This window comes from Lissotriton vulgaris, chromosome 3_2, assembly GCF_964263255.1.
Source record: "Lissotriton vulgaris chromosome 3_2, aLisVul1.2, whole genome shotgun sequence".
NCBI classification, from domain to species: domain Eukaryota; kingdom Metazoa; phylum Chordata; class Amphibia; order Caudata; family Salamandridae; genus Lissotriton; species Lissotriton vulgaris.
In genome coordinates, this window is record NC_141690.1 from 255614263 (window position 1) to 255636049 (window position 21787).

Consider the following 21787-nt stretch of genomic DNA (forward strand, 5'->3'; position numbering starts at 1 on the left):
CTCAGCCTTGGAGAATACGACCCTGGATAAGACTGCAAAGACGAACCTCCCCACTGCTTTGCAATCATGCTCCTCTGGGCTACTGCCTCTGGATACCTGGTGGCATGATCCGCCACAACCAAACTATGCTTGTAGCCTGAAGCAGAGGATGGATCTACTATGCCTATGCCCACCTTCTCAAATGCCACAATAACTATTGGTAGAGGTACCAATGATGCCTTGGTTTGGCCTCATACATGTCACACTCTTACATTGGGCAGGTTCTGTGAATTCTCGTAGTCCAAACCTGGTTAAGCAAATGTTCTAACCTGTCTTTGCTTGTCTTGGCCCATGTACCCTGCTAATGCTACATCATGCACTCCTGACAAAGAAGGTTTATGTGTGTTTGTAAAACTACCAACCACTTGCTGGCTCAGGGTTCGGCATCCATGGGTTCATTATACAGTAATCTGTCATCCTAGACCACCCTGTGTTAGCAAATCACTTTGGAATCTTGAAGTCAGGTAGTAGTTTAGTGGCTTTGTGTGTGTGGATCTCAGCTGCCCTAGAAGGAAGGCTGCCTTTTAACTCGCAACAATATTGAACCTGGAATTAGGGCCTTTTTGCTGTCGAGGCTGCATTTGAAGAGTTAAACTGTACCCTCAAAGAAAAGTTTAATCAAAAAGATTCAGAAGATGAAGTTTGCACTGTAAGTGGTGAACTTAAAAGGCATAACAGCAATATACTGCATAGTAGATACTTTTAATAATGGGCCAATATTTTGGTGAAACCAAAGTACGCACGTCTTTACTTGATGAACCAAAACGCTTTAAATCTAACTAGCAAGACAGAAAAGTAAGAAACAAGAACTTGCCCGTGATTTCGGAATAACCTTAGCTGATAAACAGGATGTGTGAGTGAAAGGAAAAAACATAGATGTGTTGTTCAATAAAGGTACTCTGTGTATAATGAGTATTGGGAGCTTAAGAAGAAATGGAAACTGGAGAAAAGCGACTTCAAAGCCGGGAAGCTAATCTGGTTATACATATTGTCAACATTACATGCCTCGAAATAGATTAGATTTCCCGGGTTTCAGTATTACTAATTAGCATAACAATAACCTCACAGGAAGATACATCACAAGAATGATAACATATAACATTTTACACAGATAACAGTTTATATATGTATGGCTTTTGACTCCTTATGACATTTAAGGCATTTAAAGGAACAGGTCACCAGCCTCTTTGAACAGGTAAGACTGTTACTGACACTCCCTGCCCTCACCACAAAGCACCAGGGAATATGGTGGCCCATGTCAGGCAATCCATAGGATGCAGTCTCCGTCTAGTGCAGACAGCAGTGAATTTTAACCAGCAGGTAATACTTAATACAGCAGGCACAGTCCTGCAGTGGGAGATGCTCCCAGTTAAAATGATTTTGCCGCACCTGCCACATAATCCATCCTTTGCCACAAATGTGGTCCTCCACTTGCTGTTTTCCTGCCACGACTTTCTCCGCTGGTCCCAGGAGGAGGACCACAAGATCCACACTTCCCTGCGTCCTCTGGCGTCAGCAACAGCGCCTGGAGGCGCCTTGAAAATGGACGCGGGCTCCCGAAGCGCGTGACGCCCGCTGGTGAAGCCCTGGCCAAGGACTGGCTCATCTGCGCCCGTCAGAACCCAGAGGAGGCTGGGCCACACCATTTGGCTTATGTCCCCGGACTGGATTTACTCATCACGCCACATACGTTCCTGCCATGGAAAGCTAGTATTGTGATTGTGACTTGCGTCCGAAAGGATTGACACCGACACTGAAGGTACAGGATGAGTATAGAACTTAATAGAACTGAATTGTGTGTAAACTTTAACAAAGGGGGTAACATCTTCTATGCCACTATGGCACAGAAGGAGTTAAGCAAGAAGGTGTGCAAGCCAAGGGGTGGTAGGGACTCTTGATGCCTTCCTCCAGAGGGCTGAATCTGTCCTTATCCATGAAATTGCCCTCACAGAGCGCAGACTCTCTCTTGAACCCATCCCCAACCCCTTCCTTTACAACATCATACCTCTGGTTTTACATCCCTAGGTTCTCTTGCTAAGTCCCCCCACACATAACCGCTATTTCGCCCCCTAAGATTCCTGTGTTAAGTGCCGCCCGCTTACAAGCAAAATGGTTGTTAGACCAAAATTCCACACTAGAAATCAAATAACTAAGTCTATACAAGGGGGCAGTAGTGTACCGCAGTCTAAGAAACGGAAAGGACCAGGTCCTAGTAAACAATCATACCCATTATCTAAAAGAGGATTTAGAGGTGCGGTAAGAGGGGTTGTTGAGGAAACAGAGAATGTAGCTGAAACTAATATGGTTAACACTATCTCCTCTCCATAACCTTTACCCCTGTTGTCCTCCATTGATAGTGAAGGGTTCTGGTCTAAACTGGGCGATGTTCTAACAGTTTTATTGAATTTCTTGATAGAAAAGCTGTCTAAAATGGAAAAGGAAATCAATAGGCTCACAAGTGCTGTTTCCCTAAACAAGTGTAGCGATTACGTGGTCAAGGGGGCTGATTCCCTATCATGCACGGAAAACGGGAAACGTCCTTAAGACTACAGCTACCAGAATGCCTTGGGGCCTTCTCCACAGACATAAGCCCCTCCCATACAGGGGAAAGGTGCTTGTCAATTAACCTGCTTCCAGAGAGGAATGGCGGATGGTATTCCCCGCCGGATTCCAGCGTGAAGATTCAAGCTTTGTTACAGACTTCTCGTTTTCTTGTTATGGACCTGGTGAAACCCTGACCTCTGAAGATACGGAGAGTGTTTGAGACAATCGACACGCAGTTCCTGTGGAAGGAGAGCGGGCTCGCCTCCTTTACATCAATCCTTTTTCTGGTGAATAGTAAATCCCTTTGGAAAGAGAAGCCGCGATGCAATTAAATGTGTGGAGACGCGTTTCAATGGCACGCGAGTAAAAGAAAGCATTTTACAGCGTACCGCATCTTAGAGTAAGACGCGTTCGGTGCAATTGCTTTCAGTATTAGTGGAGGCATTCTTAGTGAAGAATACCTTAGTGTTTTGTGGGCACAGCTTATTTTCATTTCCGTTGGAGCATGTTTTGAAAGAGCTAGACAATTGCTCTGAATTACGGACACGAAGTGGTACTACTTTACATGATCCATGGAATCCGTGTTGTGACTGCAACAACTGCTTGTTAGAAGAGAAGACAAATACCCTTTTTCTAGTGACTTTTTATGTTTCTGTGTTTGGCAGCGTTCTAAGACTGTGCACCTTTTGGGGAAGCGATTTGTTGCTGACATTAACCCTCGAAAATTGGGCAGAAGTTATTTCTGATCTTAGATTAGAAAGTACTTGCGGAATACGAATTATTGCAATATCTGTGAAACTTTGGTGAGTTGGAGGAGGGGACGAACAGTACTTTGTATAAATAGTACAAGTGAACAGAGGGTAATCTTCTGCTTTGTCGCCCTTTGATACAGCATTGGAGGCCTTTCTGACACAGCGCAGAGTGCATACCACGCCCTTGAGAGGAATACAGAAACCACAGCCTCTTTATTATTTTATAAAGTTCCCCTTTTCCCCCGGGGCACGGATTCACGCAGAGAGTATATTCTTCACTGTTGGGGGTCGTGTCAAGAGGGATTGGGGGGCTTAGCTTCAGACATCGTCTCCGCTTGGCACAAGAACAAGGTTAGTGGCGTTCTTTCTTCTTGCGCTGCTGCCAATCCCGACAACATGCAGAAGCAGCCAAATCTTAAGAACACCTACTCCTCACAGTTAACCCAGACTTGTTCTACATGTTCTAAACCCATTCAGAACACTGGGTTTAACCGTAGTTCCAACAGCAAATCTATTAATCCTGGCCCAAGTCTAGGTGCAGCTCTCCCAGTGGTCTCTCTTAGGGGTAAAGATACTACTTCTGTGGGGGCAATACAACTGAGGGAGACACACATATCCATTGCCCCAAGTACACAGGACCAGTGTCTAAACACCCATCAAATATCTCTCCCTAAACGTACTCGCACTGAGGAAATACAGTCCCAAAGGAATCCTGGTGCTTATAAAAAACTAGGAAGTGAACATACAGCAAACGATATACTTGATTTACCCCCGGAAGCTACACCCTACACGATTGTACTAGCCAACGTTCCCAAACTGTCCCCGGGAGCAGGCAAACCTTGTTTTAGCTTGAAAAATACATCCTTATTTCAGGACAAGATTAGGAAATCCACTTTACTCCCGGTGAGATGGGGTTGGTTGGGTTGGGAATTCAAATAAGTCTAGAGAAGGCGACTGTGTTGTTGTCTCCTTCGGTTCACCGGACTTAGTTCATGTGATTTTGGAAAGGGCAGGTAACTGGTCATTGGCACATTAAGGGATCAGTGCTTTACCCCTTGGTTATTTTTATAAACATCACTCTATGACACAGGCACTAACACTCGATGGAGGGGGGGGGGCTTAGGCAACCTAGATACACAATCCCAGTCAAAAATCAATTTGACATTTTCAACCTGTTAGACGAAAATGATTGACTGACTTCTCTGATCCCACGGGATAGTGGAAGATTGGAGAATGTAGTTATGATAGGGGCCCGAACTGCTAAATCTACTACAGGTAGCCCATGTATGGAACCTGTACATATTTTTGATACACACATTGTAGAGCTAGCGGTAGATTACCAGAGTACTGGCAGTGTTGTAATCCAAGAGTCACAAGATGATAACTGTTCCATTGGACACGCTGCTGTAAATTTCCCAAATATGCCTACGGAGGATAGAATTGTTCATATAACCGATGGTGTCGTTGATGGCTCCGAGGGTGTTCCTGTTGGTGGAAACAGGTCAAACAATAGTTTAACTTTATTATCCTGGAACCTAGCAGGGATACACTTGAAACTCCAAGACCCCGATTGGTTTATTGCTTTAGGAAATTCTGATATTTGTGTTTTCCAAGAAACGTGGGCTGTAGACAAGGTGCACATTAATGACTATACCTCATAATGTGTGGATGCCCTTCCACCCAAAACGTCAGGTAGGGCTAGCGGTGGCCTATTAATTTTGGTTAAAAACACCTGAGCTTGTAGATACAAGCAACTCTTGATAGATTCACTTGATATCATGGGCATTCAGCTTACCTTTCTGTCTGGTTTAGTTCTGACTGTGCTAAATGTTTATGCAAGGTCAGAACCCTTCCATAGTGAGTCTATGGTAGTTTCCCAATTAGATGCTTCAGTAGAGAGTTTTCAAGTGAACTCCAAAATTATAGTTGCTGGGGATTTTAATACTGCGTTTGAGCCTACTGCTCTACAGAGTGCTTCCTATGAAGAGGAGGGCGAGATTTGGGGCATCCCCAATGTGGTTGCAAACGCTACTCAAATGTTTCATTACAGGCTGCTTCCCTAACTGCTGGTAGGACCCGGAGGGCTTGTAATGGAAGAACACAATCGGACATAGGACGGAAGGCTACTTACAAGAGGGGTACCTACTAAAGCATAATAGATTATATTTTTGTTGACGTCAGAATATGGTCATTACTAGAGGATATGATCATTGAACCAAGGACAGATAGTGACCATAATTCCTTGCTTTTAAAACTGAAGGGCAAGGTCTTGGATAGGGATGCTCATCGCTATATTTCTAAATCAATAGAGACAAACCCAACCAATAATGGTAGAAGAGTCACATGGTCGAAAGTTCAAGCAGACCAGGACCACAAACCTGGAATCTACGAGCTTTTAGTTGCCTCTCTAACTAACTTGTGTAGCCATAATGATAGTATTGATTTAATCGATGCCCCGTATGTTACCTTAGCACATAAAGAACTTTTCACGGCCCTACAATCAGTTTTTTTAAAACAGAGTTGCGCTGGAAGACCCGCTAGCGCAAGGGACTGCAACTTGTTTAACAACGATTGTAAGGAAGCCAAAAAGGCATTAAAAAAGAAGTCAGGGAGTGTAACAGATTGGATATAGTTTCTGCCGTAACACCTATAGGTTAGCACTCAGCAGAGCAGAAGCGCAAACATGCTGATAAAAATTGGAACAATCTGGTCTTAGCAGCCCATGCCAGAGATAGCCGCATGTTTTGGCTTATTGTATTTAAGGGCAATGCGGAAAACTCTACCCCTGATAATCACCATATTCAACAGGAAGTTTGGGTGGAACACTTCTCGCGTTATTATTCTGACGACGGACTCACACACCGATCAGGCTGCTCCAACCATAGATAACCCTGTTTTCAATAAGATCGCAAATAATAATATTCCTCCGCTAGTTTTTAGCTTAGAGGATACTATGTCTGCAATTAGTGAATTAAAAGCAGGCAAAGCCCCAGGACCTGATCTGATACCGGGGGATTTGTAAAAATCAGAACCAACTATATGGGGACCATACATAAACTGTTTACTGGCTCGTGGGGACATTCCTGAAACTTGGAGGGGGGCAGAGGTAATAACGATCTTCAAAAAGGGCGATCCTGCTGTCCCCTCCAATTATAGACCTATCAGCCTAATCGATGATCTCTAAAGATTTCTGCCAGGCAAGTTTTAGACAAACTCCAAGATTGGATGGATGTTAATATGGTATTGTCCCCTGCTCAAGCGGGCTTCCGTGCAAAAATTAGCACGTGCGTCCAAGCCTTTAGGTTTTCCCTGCTGACTTGGAAGTACGTGCTACTCAGGAAACAGCAGCTCTATGGAGCATTTGTTGACTTGCGGGCCGCATTTGATTTGGTTCCGCGTAATCTGCTATGGAAGACCATGCTTGATCAAGGAGCCCCGAACAACTTGGTGTCTATGATTGCTAGATTGCACAAGGATAATTATGCCCAGATCAGGTGGGGGGAAAATGGGGAAGTGACAGAGAGGATTCCAATTCAACGTGGGGTGCGCCAAGGGTGTGTTCTCGCCCCCACATTGTTTTCCCTGTACATTAATGATGTGGTTAGTTATTTAATGGGTTGTAAGAATGATGCCCCTTCAATGAACGACACTAAAGTTCCCATCTTGCTCTTCGCTGACAACTCTTTATTGGTATCTACGACTCCCATGTGTTTACAGGCACTACTGGATACATTTTTGTGCTTTTGCAAAGAGAGGAGACCTGAATTGCACACCTCGAAAACTAAATTTATGGTGTTCAGAAAAGTACAGGCGGTATATGAGAGGTTAAGATTCTACACAAACCTTTGGAGCGGGTAAAAAGTTTTGATTATTTAGGCAAAGGTTTGAATTAGATGCTTAGGGCCTCATTAGGATGACCCTATCGGTATTCGTGGACCACCCGCCATGAGGGCGGGGGTCCAGATGGAGGAATTAGGATGTGCCCACCACAGTGGCGGGCACATCCTTAATTTTTAGCATTGAGGTGGGCGGTGCACTCTGCACCGCCTGCCACAATGCTAAAAATGCATTTACACATTTGCATATACAAAGCAGCAGGCACCGCACGGTGCCTGCCGCTTTGTGTATGCAAATGAAGGGGGGTACCATAGGTACCCCCCCCTGTGCAACCCCACCTCGGCCTTCACCAGGTGGGCCCGCAGTGGCCCCCCAAAGCAAAGACCGCCTGCCTTTCCGTGGCGGCATCTCCGCCGCGAAAAGGCACCTATTTGTATGCATCATAATATGGCTGGTGGTGTCCATTGGACACCGCCACCATGTTATGCCCTTTCCGCCGCGGTCGCAAGGCGACTGGGGCGGAAAAGCGGCGGACGGTCTTTCCGTTCACCGCAGTCCCCCCCGCCATACTAATATGGCAGGGGGAATTTGGGAAACAGTGTCGGGCGGATTGCCTCTGCCAGGCCGGCGGTGGCTACCGCCAGCCTGGCGGAGGCAATCCGCCCGACATAGTAATGACCCCCTTAGTTGGGATTACTATGCCAAAGATCTAAATCAATATTAAGATTTTTAAAAAAATCATATACCCAACCCCTCTCACCGGCCCTTGAAATTTATCGTGCAAAAGCCCAAAGTGGTGCCCTCTATGGAGCAGAGATTTAGGGATTTATCTCTGTAAATAAACTAAAGATTTGCGAAAATAATTTTGCAAGGGCTCTCATTTCATTACCTGTTACTACACCGCTCACACCACTCTTCTATGATCTTGGGATAAAAAGAATAGGTGACTTAGCAGCCCTGAGACCACACTCGGCGCTGTAGTGTATTTGCTGCCCCTGGCTCCATTAGCCTTTGACCCTCCATTTTGTTGATTGTTTTCCCCTGGTCCGCCCCTCCTCCCGCCACCGCCTCCCAGCTGCTGCCCCTCCCACCCACGATCTCTACCCTTCCTCTCCCCCGAGCAGATTGTAATCGCCTGGACCTTCCTCCAGACCGGTTGCTCCCCCACGCTCCAGCTGAACTGCAGCTGCCTCGCTCTATCTCCTGGCGGTAACGTTGTGTGAACTAGCATTTCCAGCTGTATTTACATATTTGTCTGACCCTCGCAGCCTAGAAGCGCTTTGCTCGCGCAGCGCCGCATTTCACTATTTAAATAATTAATTGCTAGCGCGACCTTGCTGAGGCTGGCTGAATTGATTGATTGTGCTACCTTGAGGCTTGTGTATTCACTCGCAATTGTCCTGCACACTCGGCGCTGGAGTGTATTTGCTGCCCCTGGCTCCATTAGCCTTTGACCCTCCATTTTGTTGATTGTTTTCCCCTGGCCCGCCCCTCCTCCCGCCACCGCCTCCCAGCTGCTGCCCCTCCCACGCTCCGCCCCCTCCAACATCCATTTATGGCCAATGTCCCCACGCGCAGCGTCCACGCGCTACAGACACGCCGAAGGTGCGCCAAAGGTAAGCCCGTCTACGCCCGTCCGCGCCTGGACCGCGCCTAGCGCCAGACCCCCTGCCCCTCGCGCTGCTCAACCCTCCCGCATTACCTACGATGCCGCCACCCTCCTAGCCCTGAACCCCGGTCGCGCCCCCAACTGCGTCCAAGCCGCCCCTGGACACACCCATGGACCTTTCTCCTGCTACTCCTGCAAATTCATCGGCACCGACAACATCTCCGCTACGACCACAACACAGACTCCCGACCCCAACCACCTACAGTGCATCCTTCTCAACACTCGATCGCTCCACAGACACGCCATTGACCTATGGAATCTACTAGACACCATCTCTCCAGACGTCGCCTTCCTAACAGAAACTTGGATGAACGCTTCCTCCGCCCCAGACATCACCATTGCCATCCCTGAAGAATATAAGATCACTCGCAAGGACCGTACCAGCCACACAGGAGGAGGGATCTCTATCGTCCATAAGAAATCAATCCGCATCTCTACCAGCTCTGACGCCAACCTCGCTAACTCTGAACACCTTCACTTCCAGATCCACATCGACCCCAAGACCACACTCAGAGGCACCCTCCTCTACAGACCACCAGGACCCCGCGCAAAATTCAGTGAAGACATCACAGACTTCATCACCCCACACGCGCTCCCCTCCAAAGACTACATCCTTCTGGGAGACCTCAACTTTCACCTTGAAAAGATCAACGACCGCAACACCACCACCCTCTTGGACAACCTCACCAACCTCAGACTTAAACAACTGGTCACTTCCCCCACCCACATCGCAGGTCACACACTCGACCCCATCTTCACCTCCAGCAATCATGTCTCCTTCAGCCACACTACGGATCTCCTCTGGACTGACCACAGCTGCGTTCACTTCACCTACAACAAGCCCAAACCCACCAACCACCTCCAACCAACTCTGCAAAGAAACTGGAACAAAATCACCACGGACCAGATCTCCGCATCGCTCCTTCTAAACACCCCAGCCCACTCTTCTAACGCAAACGAAGCCGCCGCCAACCTCACCCTATGGTTATCCAACACCGCCGACACCTTAGCACCACTGAAAAAACGTCAAAGCAAACCTTGCAGCAAAAAGGCCTCATGGTTCAACGATGATCTTAAGAAGTCCAAGAAACTCTGCCGCTCCCTTGAAAAGGCCTGGAAAAAAGACCCAACCACTAGCACCAAGGACGCCTTCAAAAACGCCACCCGCACTCACCACCAACTAATCCGTAAGGCCAAGAAAACAGCATTCAAGGATCGACTTGACAACAACGCCCACAACAGCAAGGAACTTTTCAACATCGTCAAGGAATTTTCCAACCCCTCGGCCAACTCCAACGACATCACCCCCTCTCAAGCCCTCTGCGACTCCCTAGCCTCATTCTTCCACAACAAGATTGCAGACATCCACAACAGCTTCGACAACCAACCCCGAGCCCAACCCACCCAACCACATGCTGAACATTCTCCCCCCGTGAACACCCTTAACGACTGGAACCCAATCTCCACTGAGGACACAATCCGCCTGATGAATTCCATCCACTCAGGATCCCCCACTGACCCATGTCCTCACCACATCTTCAACAAAGCAGACTCCGTCATAGCACCGCACCTCCGAGACGTCATCAACTGCTCCTTCAACTCCGCCACCTTCCCGGAAGACTGGAAACACGCTGAACTCACCGCCCTTCTGAAAAAACCCACAGCGGACCCCACCGAACTCAAAAATTACCGCCCCATCTCGCTCCTTCCATTCCCGGCCAAAGTCATCGAGAAAGCTGTCAACAACCAGCTCGCCGCCTTCCTCGAAGCCAACAAATCCCTCGACTCCTCACAATCTGGCTTCCGAGCAAAACACAGCACTGAGACCGCCCTCATCGCAGCAACAGACGACATTCGAACTCTACTGGACAATGGAGACACAGTCGCCCTCATCCTCCTCGACCTCTCTGCAGCATTCGACACAGTCTGCCACAGCACCCTTTTACAACGCCTCAATAACATCGGAATCCAAGGAAAAGCACTTGAATGGATCACCTCGTTCCTCACCGGAAGAACCCAGAGAGTCCGCCTCCCACCATTCAAGTCCGAGGCCACTGAAGTCATCTGTGGCGTACCACAAGGATCCTCACTCAGCCCCACCCTCTTCAACGTATACATGAGCCCCCTCGCGGCCATCGCCCGCCAACACAACCTCAACATCATCTCTTACGCGGATGACACTCAACTAATCCTTTCTCTCACCAATGACCCCAGCACCGCCAAAACTAACCTACACGAAGGAATGAAAGAAGTTGCCGAATGGATGAAACAAAGCCGTCTGAAACTGAACTCAGACAAAACAGAAGTCCTCATCTTAGGTACCTCCCCCTCTGCATGGGACAACTCCTGGTGGCCGGAAGCCCTCGGAAAAGCACCCATCCCGACAGACCACGCACGGAACCTAGGCATCATCCTGGATTCTTCACTCTCAATGAACAGACAAGTCAGCGCCGTATCCTCTTCCTGCTTCAACATTCTTCGCATGCTCAGAAAAACATTTCGCTGGATCCCCACCGAAACAAGGAAAACAGTCACCCATGCTCTGGTCACGAGCCGACTGGACTACGGAAACACCCTCTACGCAGGCACTACCGCCAAACTCCAGAAGAAACTCCAACGAATCCAAAACGCCTCAGCCAGGATCATATTAGACATCCCACGAAACGAACACATCTCTGGTCACCTTAAAGACCTCCACTGGCTACCCGTCAATAAGAGAATCACTTTCCGACTGCTAACCCACGCACACAAATCACTCTACGACATCGGACCAGAATGCCTCAACTCACGACTGTCCTTCTACACCCCCTCCCGCCAACTACGCTCTTCCAGCCAAGCCCTCGCCACTGTACCTCGCATCAACAAGACCACCATGGGAGGCAGATCCTTCTCATACCTGGCTGCTAAAACATGGAACTCACTCCCCGCTTACCTTCGCCTTACCCAGAACCACCTAGCATTCAGAAAGCAACTTAAAACGTGGATATTTGACAAATAATCCTCCTCCCCTTTCTAAGCGCCTTGAGACCCTCTGGGTATGTAGTGCGCTATATAAATTCCCTGACTTGACTTGACTTGACTAGTGCTTAATGGGGCAAAACAACTACCCTGGTTCAGACATATCGCCAAGTGGTGCAAATGATTGAACCTGATGGCCTTGTGGGAGCACCCAGAAAGGGCCACCAAATGTGATCTTTTGACCCTCAAGGCCACGTACTGGAGTGCAGTAGGGCAAAACTATACTAATAACCAAAGAAATAGACAGTTATCATCTACATTTTTAAATATCAAATCAAGCTCTTCGTTTGAACCCTTTCTTGACCTGATTTCACCACCTCTTGCTAAGAGTTTGTACATCAGGTTTAGATACGGCAATCTGCTATTGAAATTCCCGGGGAAAGAGCGACTGGCCTAGCTCCAGAACTTTGTTGGGCTTGCCGCGAAGTCAATGAAACTGAAGAACACATCCTGTTTTTTTTGCACTAAGTACAGGCAGCTGCGCAGGAGATGGATTCGACCTGTATGCCTAAATCTGGGTGGTAGGCAGTACCAGACTGCGTTTAGGATTTTAAAAGCAGATACCTCAGGGCCAATAGTTTTTGCCCTTAGTCGCTTTTTATTTTTCTTCTGGTTGATTCGCAAAACATTCCTAGTATAGCAATGAAGTACATTTTTTACTTTTTCTTCCCATATGCTACTTATGCATCTTAAAATACCAAGTCGGCACATATGGTATACTACCCTAAAAGTCTGGAGGTTGCATAGCATCCCTTTTAACTCGACTAGGTCGAATTAATTTATGTATCTTCATACGTTTGTTTTTAAATTGATCCGGGTGTCATTTGTACCTACGCTTGTAATGGTTTAATACTATTTTAATCTTATATTTATTTCTGTTTTTATTTTTGTATACTTTGTTGGTGTTTTGTACAAATGACCGAATAAAGTTATTATGATGATGATGATGATGATGGTCCTCCACTGGTGCATAAGTTCGAGGCCTTGACTACATGCCCCCGGCAGACCTCTTTTGCCCGAGTACTCACCTCAACAACCCTGTTGTCACCAGCATGGGAATGAGCTCTCTGGTGTCATCTGCTGGAGTCCAATGGTAAAGCACTCCTCTAACTGATAGTTACTTACTGTCCATGATGGAAAATTATTTCCTGGTATTCTGAGTTCTCTCATTAACACATGTGGGTTGTCTCTCACACTTTTAGGCCAAGGCCAGGTTGACCTTCAATATGATTGGTTGACGGGACCAGATCCTGGGAGCCCCGGGAGCCCAGGGAGCCCCATGGATTGTCCTCATATCACACCCACTTTATGTCCTGCTTACATATTGTGAGTACACACACCCATTCGCAACCTAGAGAGCTCTAGAAATGTTAACTACATGCCGTTAACACACTCCTGACATGTAGACCCATGTCAAATGTGCCATCTGCAGTCAGCCCAGTCTTGTGAGTGAACAGCGCGTGCTTCCATGAGCAGTGCCATGTTGCAAGCAGAACTGCCAGTACCAGAATGCAACATGTTGTTGGCTAAAAGAAACAGGACTGTAAGAATGTTTTACGTGTGATGTGGGACCGGCTGGCAGTGATGCTGATGCACAGAAAGACCTTCCTTTAGACTTGTGCCAGGGGAGGAGATAAACAAACCTTTAGCTGTCTTCTCAGGAGGAGTCTCTTTTCATGTATGTGTATTCCTCACAAAGTCAAGACAGGGATTTACAAAGGTGTTGGGTATTAGGAAAGTGATACAAGGAAATGCAGAGCGATGCATTGGCGTGTACTTTCTAGTTCAAAAAGCCTTTTGCTTTGGAAGTTGCCCTTTTCTCAATGCAAAACGCACTTTATGTCAAATTGCATCAAGGAAGCATTACTGGGGAGTTACTTGGGCAGATCAGTGCAAACACCCATAGGTTTTGACGCAAAGCACAATCAACTAAGGTAGACAGATCTAGGTTTGTGTTAAAAAATAACACCTCCTTGAAAGAGACGCTAACATAGGGACATGTCTTAATTTCGCAATGTATACCCTGCATTGCATGCGTGCTGACGTTTATGAGTGCACCCAATGCATTCATTCCTTCTGACTCTGCCTCGGCATATGAGTATGAGCTGGAATGGTATGCTTTCAGTACAAATCCATTGCTAGACAGCGCACACTCACTTCTACACCATGATGCGGGGCTGTGCATTGAGTAAGACAGGCGTGCAGAGGATCACAGCAGACGCAGGCTGTTCATAGTACATATTGCTCTGTGCTGTGTTTTACGCTTCACACTTATAAATGCGACACCCGAAACGGAGCGTCCGCCTTCCCCCTTCTGCTCCGAAGCCACCGAGATCATCCGCGGCGTATCCCAGGGCTCATCCCTCAGCCCAACTCTGTTTAACATCTACATGGCACTGCTCGCCCATGTCGCCCGTCGTCACAACCTCAACATCATCTCCTACACCGATGACACCCAGCTGATCCTCTCCCTCACCAAGGGCCCCAACACCGCCAAAACCAACCTTCACGAAGGAATGAAGTCCGTCGCTGAATGGATGAGGAACAGCCGACTGAAGCTGAACTGGGACAAGACGGAGGTCCTCATCCTCGGATCCACCCCTTCAGCCTGGGACAACGGCTGGTGGCCGACCGCACTGGGAACCGCTCCAACACCCACTGACCACGCACGCAACCTAGGGGTCATCCTCGACTCGACCCTTTCCATGACTAAACCGGTAAATGTCATCTCCTCCTGCTTCAACACCCTCCGCATGCTCCGCAGTATCTACAAGTGGATCCCCACTGAAACGAGAAGAACTATCACCCAGGCCCTCGTCAGCAGCAGGTTGGACTACGGAAACGCCTTCTACGCAGGAGCCTCGGCCAAACTCCTGAGACGGATCCAACGCATCCAGAACGCCTCTGCACACCTGATCCTCGACATCCCTCGCCGCAGCCACATCACACCCCACCTGAGAGACCTGCACTGGCTCCCAGTCAACAAGAGGATAACCTTCAAGCTCCTCATCCATGCACACAAGGCACTCCACAACACCGGACCAGTGTACCTCAACAGACGACTCAGCTCCTACACCCCCACCCGCCAGCTCCGCTCCGCCTACCTCGCCCTCGCCACAGTCCCCCGCTTCCGAAGAGCGACTTCTGGCGGTAGACCGTTCTCCCACCTCGCCGCCAAGACCTGGCACACCCTCCCCATCCACTTATGGCAGACCCAAGACCTGCTGACCTTCAGAAAACTCCTCAAGACCTGGCTTTTCTAGCAGTAGCAGCATTCCCCACCCCAGCGCCTTGAGACCCTCACAGGTGTTGAGTAGTGCGCTTTACAAATGATATGATTGATTTATTTATTGACGAAACCGCTAAGAAAAGAGAGATAATGTACTGGATTCCTTTCATTTTTTAAGTACTGCACGCTCAAAGAAGACACAGAGATGCCTTTACCTTTATAATTCCACCAGGGTTCTCGAGGTTCATGAACGATCTTTTCTGGTTTCCGAAACTTCGCACTTTCACATCTGGAACAGAAGATTATACGTTTTACTCAAAACAGAGCAATCACAGCTCTCAGAACATCAAGGGTGAACAGGACACAATCCATCTTACGAACTGCACAGACCTCAGGATCACAGAGGGAATAGATAACCCCTTGTCGCACAAGTACATCTCACAGGGAGTCTTACAGTACAGATATGACATTCTCAAATATTTATTTGTCCAGGTGGACTTTAACTAGATTCTCGTCCTTATTATTTATTGGTCGAATGTCCATAATTGTAATTTTAAAATTGTCAAAAAGCTATGCAATTTTAGATATGACGTCTATCATTTCTCTCCTGTTAAAGGTAAATCCCACATCTTAATAGAGCTTTATTATCTTCTTTTAAAAAAATGAATGTACGGTTTTTTTTTTGTATTTTGGATCACAATATTTTTGTGGTTGATATTTTGGTACTTCATGTTATATGTATGTTTAGTCAATATTTTGGACCTCAGAATATTTTCAGTGAAATTTTTGTATCAAATATTTGGGCTGTCGATATGATGTCATACATTCGACATTACGGAGAAGACACGCCCTTCTAGATGCTGTGCTAAGATGCCCTGCTGTTCCCTCTCCGGCCCTCAGAAAGACTTAGGAAGAACCCACACCCCATCAGATAAATATTGTTCCTTACAGAGAGCGTTAAGCAGCTTCTTTACCTGTACTCTCGAGTCAACTCTACCTACACTTGTCCTTATCAAGCAAAGAGCGGATAAGGGTCTACCATGCTGCTACAGGAGTATGTCCCATCAAAGGCCTCAACTGCCTTACTGTGCAGCTGCCATCCTGACATATTTAGAGCATGCTGCTGGGCTGGTAGAATGTATCCCTCTGAAGTTAACTGCTGAGAATAAAAAGGGGACTGCGCTTCATGCTGGCATGGTTGTCTCCACTTGCTTGGTTTTATTTGATCACTGACCCCCCAAAACCAAAGATATGTGCTGCCTGTGTTGAGATTTTCCTGCCAGTGAGTTGCAGTCCCAGATAGGAAAATGCAGCAGGCATAGTGTTGGAAGGTGTGCCCCGAACAGGCCATGCCCCGTACGCTCGATCCGCCCAGAGGTCTCTTGATAGTAGACCAACCAGGACCCTACCATCTGGATATCCACACATCCCAGAGCTCTAAACGAGGCGGAGAAATGGAGAGATTGAAGAATCATCCATCAGCTAACCTTTGGCAGGCACCAGACTATGGTCTCCCACTGAAGGAAGCCAACAGTAAGTCTAGATACAGCTCATCTTCAGCAAGGCGGGGTGGTGCACTTAGGGTATGAGGTATATTATACGGTTCTTGAAGGAGATGAGAAATTTGAAATGACTAAACGCTGTCGTAAGTCAATCAGACTAAAAATGTGCGTCTCTAATAGAAATTGATCCTTGGACTCAAGTGTCACATTAGTGAATATAAGAAGAGTTTAAAAGACCAACCTCTTTGACATACTTCATTGGTGTTCCTACTTTATAAACTGCAGCTGCCTTGTGAAGATATTTAAAACTAAGCAGCCAGTTGTGATGTATTCTCCTAACACATGACGTAGGACCACGCTGCCACTGCGGCACAGGAGAGTGGAGGTCACCCCTGAAGGGACTGCCGTCACCTCAAAACCTATGAGTATCTGAGATATGGGAATGTCAGGGGCCCGCCCAATTTTATACCTTACACCACTAATGGCTTCACTCGTTAACCTCCACTATGGAATTAAGAGTTTCTCCTCTCAGACCTGGACACCTGTGACAGCTGCAGTGGCAGATTTGGGGTCCCCTAAAGCCCAAGAATGTACATCAATTGTAGGCAGGGGTAGATGGGATTGCAATATGTAATCAATCACAACAATAAAGCCATAAAGAACTGTACTTGGAAGGAGCAGCTTGTGACAGCGTTGCTGATCCATGGGGCAAAGGGTGAAGTAAGCAGAGTGCACTCAACAGCACACCTGGGGTCCGTCTCAAAGGGTTAATTATCCCCAGAAGCGAAGACCCTGAACATGAAATATTGGGAAAGATTTGCTGAATTCAGTCTTTTATCTTGAAAGCATTCAGCTTAGATGCAGCTAATGTTCTCCAGAAATTGACCGATCTGGACCTTACAACTCCTGTCGGGTATGAAGTGGCAAAGGATTCATACAGCCCTCTGTGACCGGTCCCAAGGTACAAAACACTGTAAGATCACCGCAGGGTCAACAGTACCAGGGTGGCTGAGAGGAATATTAAACTGAGTGTGACGCTGCATCCATTGCCCAGCACCGCTGTCCAATCAGATTGATCTGGAAGGCTGGGATTAAAGCTCACCTGAGCCAGATAATGGGAGTAAGTAAATAGCAGAATTAAAAATAAAGAAGAAATAAAATAAAAAAATGCTGAAGGCATGCAATCATTTGCTGTACAGTTTAACCTTTCTTCTTCCCCTTTTATAACCTTGCACATGTCCCATGTGCTGCAATTTGACATCCCTGAATCTATCCTTTTCCTTTCAATATCACCTGAACAGCGAGCTATTCTATTACACAAACTCATCATATCTCCCTAACACAATTTTAGAGAATGACCTTTTTCTAGTTTTGTGCCAAATTATATTTCTGTAAACCATATACGAATTAGCATTCTGTGTGCCTTACACACTCTTTATTTTCAATTTAATCTGCCCAAACTCCTCTTTAACAAGTGGGTGTTCTATGTTGCTTTATTCTAATATGGCCTTCAAATTCTTCTTCCCTCTTGCCTGACCCTAATATGGAGTCTCCACCAGTAAAAGTTCTTCATGTATTGCTCAGAAGGCAGGCTCAGCATCTTCAAGTAGCCCCAAAAGGTCTGTTCAACACATGGAACTGGCTCAACATCCACTCCCATCCTAATAATGGGGACCGTGGGAGGTACCTTGGATTTCCAGGCATTGTCCACCATTCGAATACTTGGTGACATGACTCGCACTCAAGCGGTGCCAGTTACCAAACAGGGGCTTTGGAGTACAATGCCTTGTCTTTAGGTTTCCTAAATCTTAAACCACTCTCCCATCAGAGACAGCCATATGTATGCTGCACAAACCATCCTGAAGACCAGAGACAGATACAATGTGTGGATACTGGGATATCTTTTGCTGCTCCCATAAGACTTTATCCTTCAAAAACACTCATTGTTGTGGAGAAGCTTCCACCAGTAGAAAATTCCTCTTGATGGTCGAATCTTGATGTAAGAAAGCCAGAAGCACAAAGATGCTTTTCTCGCTCGGCTCACATTTAGCGGCTTTGTCAGAGGAAAGGCATCAAAATCTAGAACTGTCCCCAAATCAGTGGATCTGAGTGCAGCACTAAACAGACAAGGCACCGCTTTTGTTAGAGTTTGTTCATTTCCAAAGTACATACGTCCAGTGTCAAAACAAAAAAAACACTGCTCAAGTCCTTAGCTTGTGGCTTTCAGACCATAGAAACTCACATAATGGCAGAGGCTTCTGGTGGTTGGTAAGAGCTCCTCAGCCTTCTCAACACATGGAGATGAACCGGTAGAGAGCGGCAGGACAGTGGGATTGCCCACTATCTTGGCTGGAAGCCAGCAGGACCTCCTGGGTGCCCACTGAGCCCAAGGAACCCTGGTCTGGCTGAATCAGGCTAAGGAGTTTTCCTGGACAGGGCTATGTGGACAGTTCTAGTGAGGCCTTTCTTAAGGAATTGTTAACACAAGGTCACCTCTAACAAGCACATTCATGAATTGCAAGGTAGTCCCAGGCAGGAATTATGTGTTTGGTGTGTTGGCTGGCTGGATCTAGGCAGCCCTTAATAATTCTGTATCAAAAAATGATTTATAAACTTCATCTCACAAAGAAACCTCAAAATCGTTTATCTTTCAAATGTCACATGATTATCTGCTGTTATCTGCTGCCTCAAGGGAGAAATTCAGGCATACTTTAATTGAGAAAAATAAATGTCTGAGATTTTGGCCTGTAGGCATCGGTGTGTCTCTGCCTCAGCAGCAGCAAACAAGGAAGGTGAGGAGATGGCATTTCTTTACAGTTAATTTCAAAATAAAGACAGTGTACCAAAAACATAAAATAAATGCTATTTTAATAACAGACATTGGCAAAGCTAATAGCTCTGGCAAGCTGGTGTGACAGTTACATTAAACAAGCATTGGCATAGCCAATAGGTCTCGCCTTCGGAACCTTCTAAGTATTTAGTTACGCAGCACAATATCCTTGGTGCAACAACATCAACTGTTGCATGGCTAAAAACTTATAAGGTCCACAAGACGAGACCTATTGGCTATGCCAATGCTTGTTATAGGATGCCAATTGGCTTCCTGAGCCACAATAGTAACTTTCAGCGTGGCTGGACTTATCAGGCCTGACACTGTTTTCTTTATTTCTCCATTTAGTACGGTCACCTCTAGGTTGTGTAGTTCGCACGAGATTCACTTCGTGGTCACGTTCTTCTGGTTTCTTGAGCATTTTCAATCCTTTTGCAGAACCTTTGCTGCATTTGATGGTGTTGTTGCCTTTGTCGAAGCTTGGGTTTTTGTGGCACAGGAATTTGTTTTAGCCTTAACATACGTCGTGCGCGTATTGCCAAATTCCCAGGTTGATGCAAGCATGTGCTATGTTGCCAGCATCCCTTAGCTCTTTTGCCCGGAGTTTAATATTGTGACAGTCCATTATGATGTTAATACTAATATCAAAATATTCCTCCATTCTTTTCTTGACCTCTGTGTGAAGGTCCCATTCTCCATCCCCCTCGGGTTTTCAACAGGTGATATATTATCAAAAAACAGTCTGCCCTCAGCACCCAAACAGTTGTACTGCATAACCTGTTTGCTGTATTGTGCTTCATTCAGTGGCCACCAAATGCAGCACGAAGCTTTTGATCTACTGACTCCAGTGTTCACTGGGTGGCCCAGGTAGTTCCAGGAATGTAGATTGCGTAGCTTCAGAATGTGTTACCCCAGCCATGGTGCAGAAAAGGAGATTCACTGACAAATTATTTGTTCAATTATGCGGTGATTGTTGGAGAAGTAGATTACCATGAGTGTGTGGAACAAATCAAACTAGCTTGATGGGGTACGATGCAAGTGAGTTGGTTTGATTCGCTGCAAGTGATTCTTGTATTGCAATATATGACTCCTGAAAGTATGTCTTTAGCCACTAGTTGGTGTGGGAGAACCAGTAATGTTTGTGCTGAGCAGACACAATCTCTTATGCCCATGTGGGTGGACTATTAGTTTCACAGGATCTGGCCTGAGGGCTGGACATGCAATGGTGGGCGCATTGCTAGGGGAGCGGATACAGGGTAGTTGAATGTGGCAGAAGATGAGAGAGAAGTAATTAACAGAGGTGGGTACAGCAACTCTTGAGAAGAGAATGTGAGACTTGGCTCAACATCCTGTGATTCTGGGCAAATCACGTAAACTCCCCGTGCCTACCAAAAGTTTAATGTGTCCTTGTGTTATGTAACTGGCACTCATGTAAAGCGCTCTGATACCTTTGGGTCGAGTTTGCCCAATATAAAAAACTGCAACAAAAAAAACCATAAGAGGGGCGGTCACAGAAGGTCCACGAGGACACGCTGGGCAATGGCATAACGAAACTTGAGGGGGGCCTCCCGAAGGGTTTTTAGCACGCCCCCTCCCTCCTCTGGACCCAGCAGGTACTTTTAGCCACCGGAGTTGGCCCCCTGGAGCCTGGGGACTGCCCCCCCCTCCCCACTCTCCCGACTCAGCACCATTGTTACGCCACTGACTCTGGGTGTGTGGAGGGGGACGAGGAACTGGAAGCGGCACAGTGCAAACCACTAGACCGGGAGACTCTGGAAGGACCCCATGGACTCACCGAAGCAGACACAGTGGGACGATCCTAGGGTCATAGCCAGAACAAGCATGGCTGGTCCGGCTTCCACAGGCCCCGCCGTAGCTACGGCTATGACTCCCCCTACGAGTCAACATTTAAAAAAATCGCTTGACCATTTCCGCCTTGAGCTCTACGTAAAACCCAGTTTTAATTTTAAATTCCGCATCATGGCCGGTGTCCTTTAAAAAAAGAGAGACAGTGAGTGTGTTTTTTTCTAATTAAGCACATTTGGTTAAGTGACTAATTCACAGGACTGCGAATGCGTTAAGGTGGGTACGCATAACAAAATCACATAAAAAAGCTGCGTTGGCTGTGTTTAGTATTAAACAGTCTGTGTATATTCACAGCACCACTGAACAGTTTAAATAACCGTGTGGCTCAGCTCTGTCGCATTGACAGTATGATAATGGCTCCGAGCCACATTCCGCCTGGTGCGCATCCGTGAAAAGTACTGCAGCGCTCTTAAGAGCCCATCATGAGCGGTACGGGGCGGTACACAGTATGCAACAAGCACCCGAGCCTGTATACAGAATGTCGCACCATCTAAATAACAT

At 46.9% G+C, this 21787-nt stretch overlaps 1 protein-coding gene across 2 annotated transcripts in view; it reads right to left on the reverse strand.

The window, feature by feature from the left end:
* The window catches only part of LOC147725618 (E3 ubiquitin-protein ligase TRIM7-like), a 76241-nt gene that overhangs the window by 24093 nt on the left and 30361 nt on the right, over positions 1–21787 (reverse strand). For both annotated transcript variants that reach the window (XM_086964310.1, XM_086964309.1), the window contains exon 5: positions 15304–15377. In XM_086964310.1, the coding sequence (XP_086820436.1) occupies positions 15304–15377 (74 nt within the window). The remainder of the gene's footprint in view (positions 1–15303; positions 15378–21787) is intronic.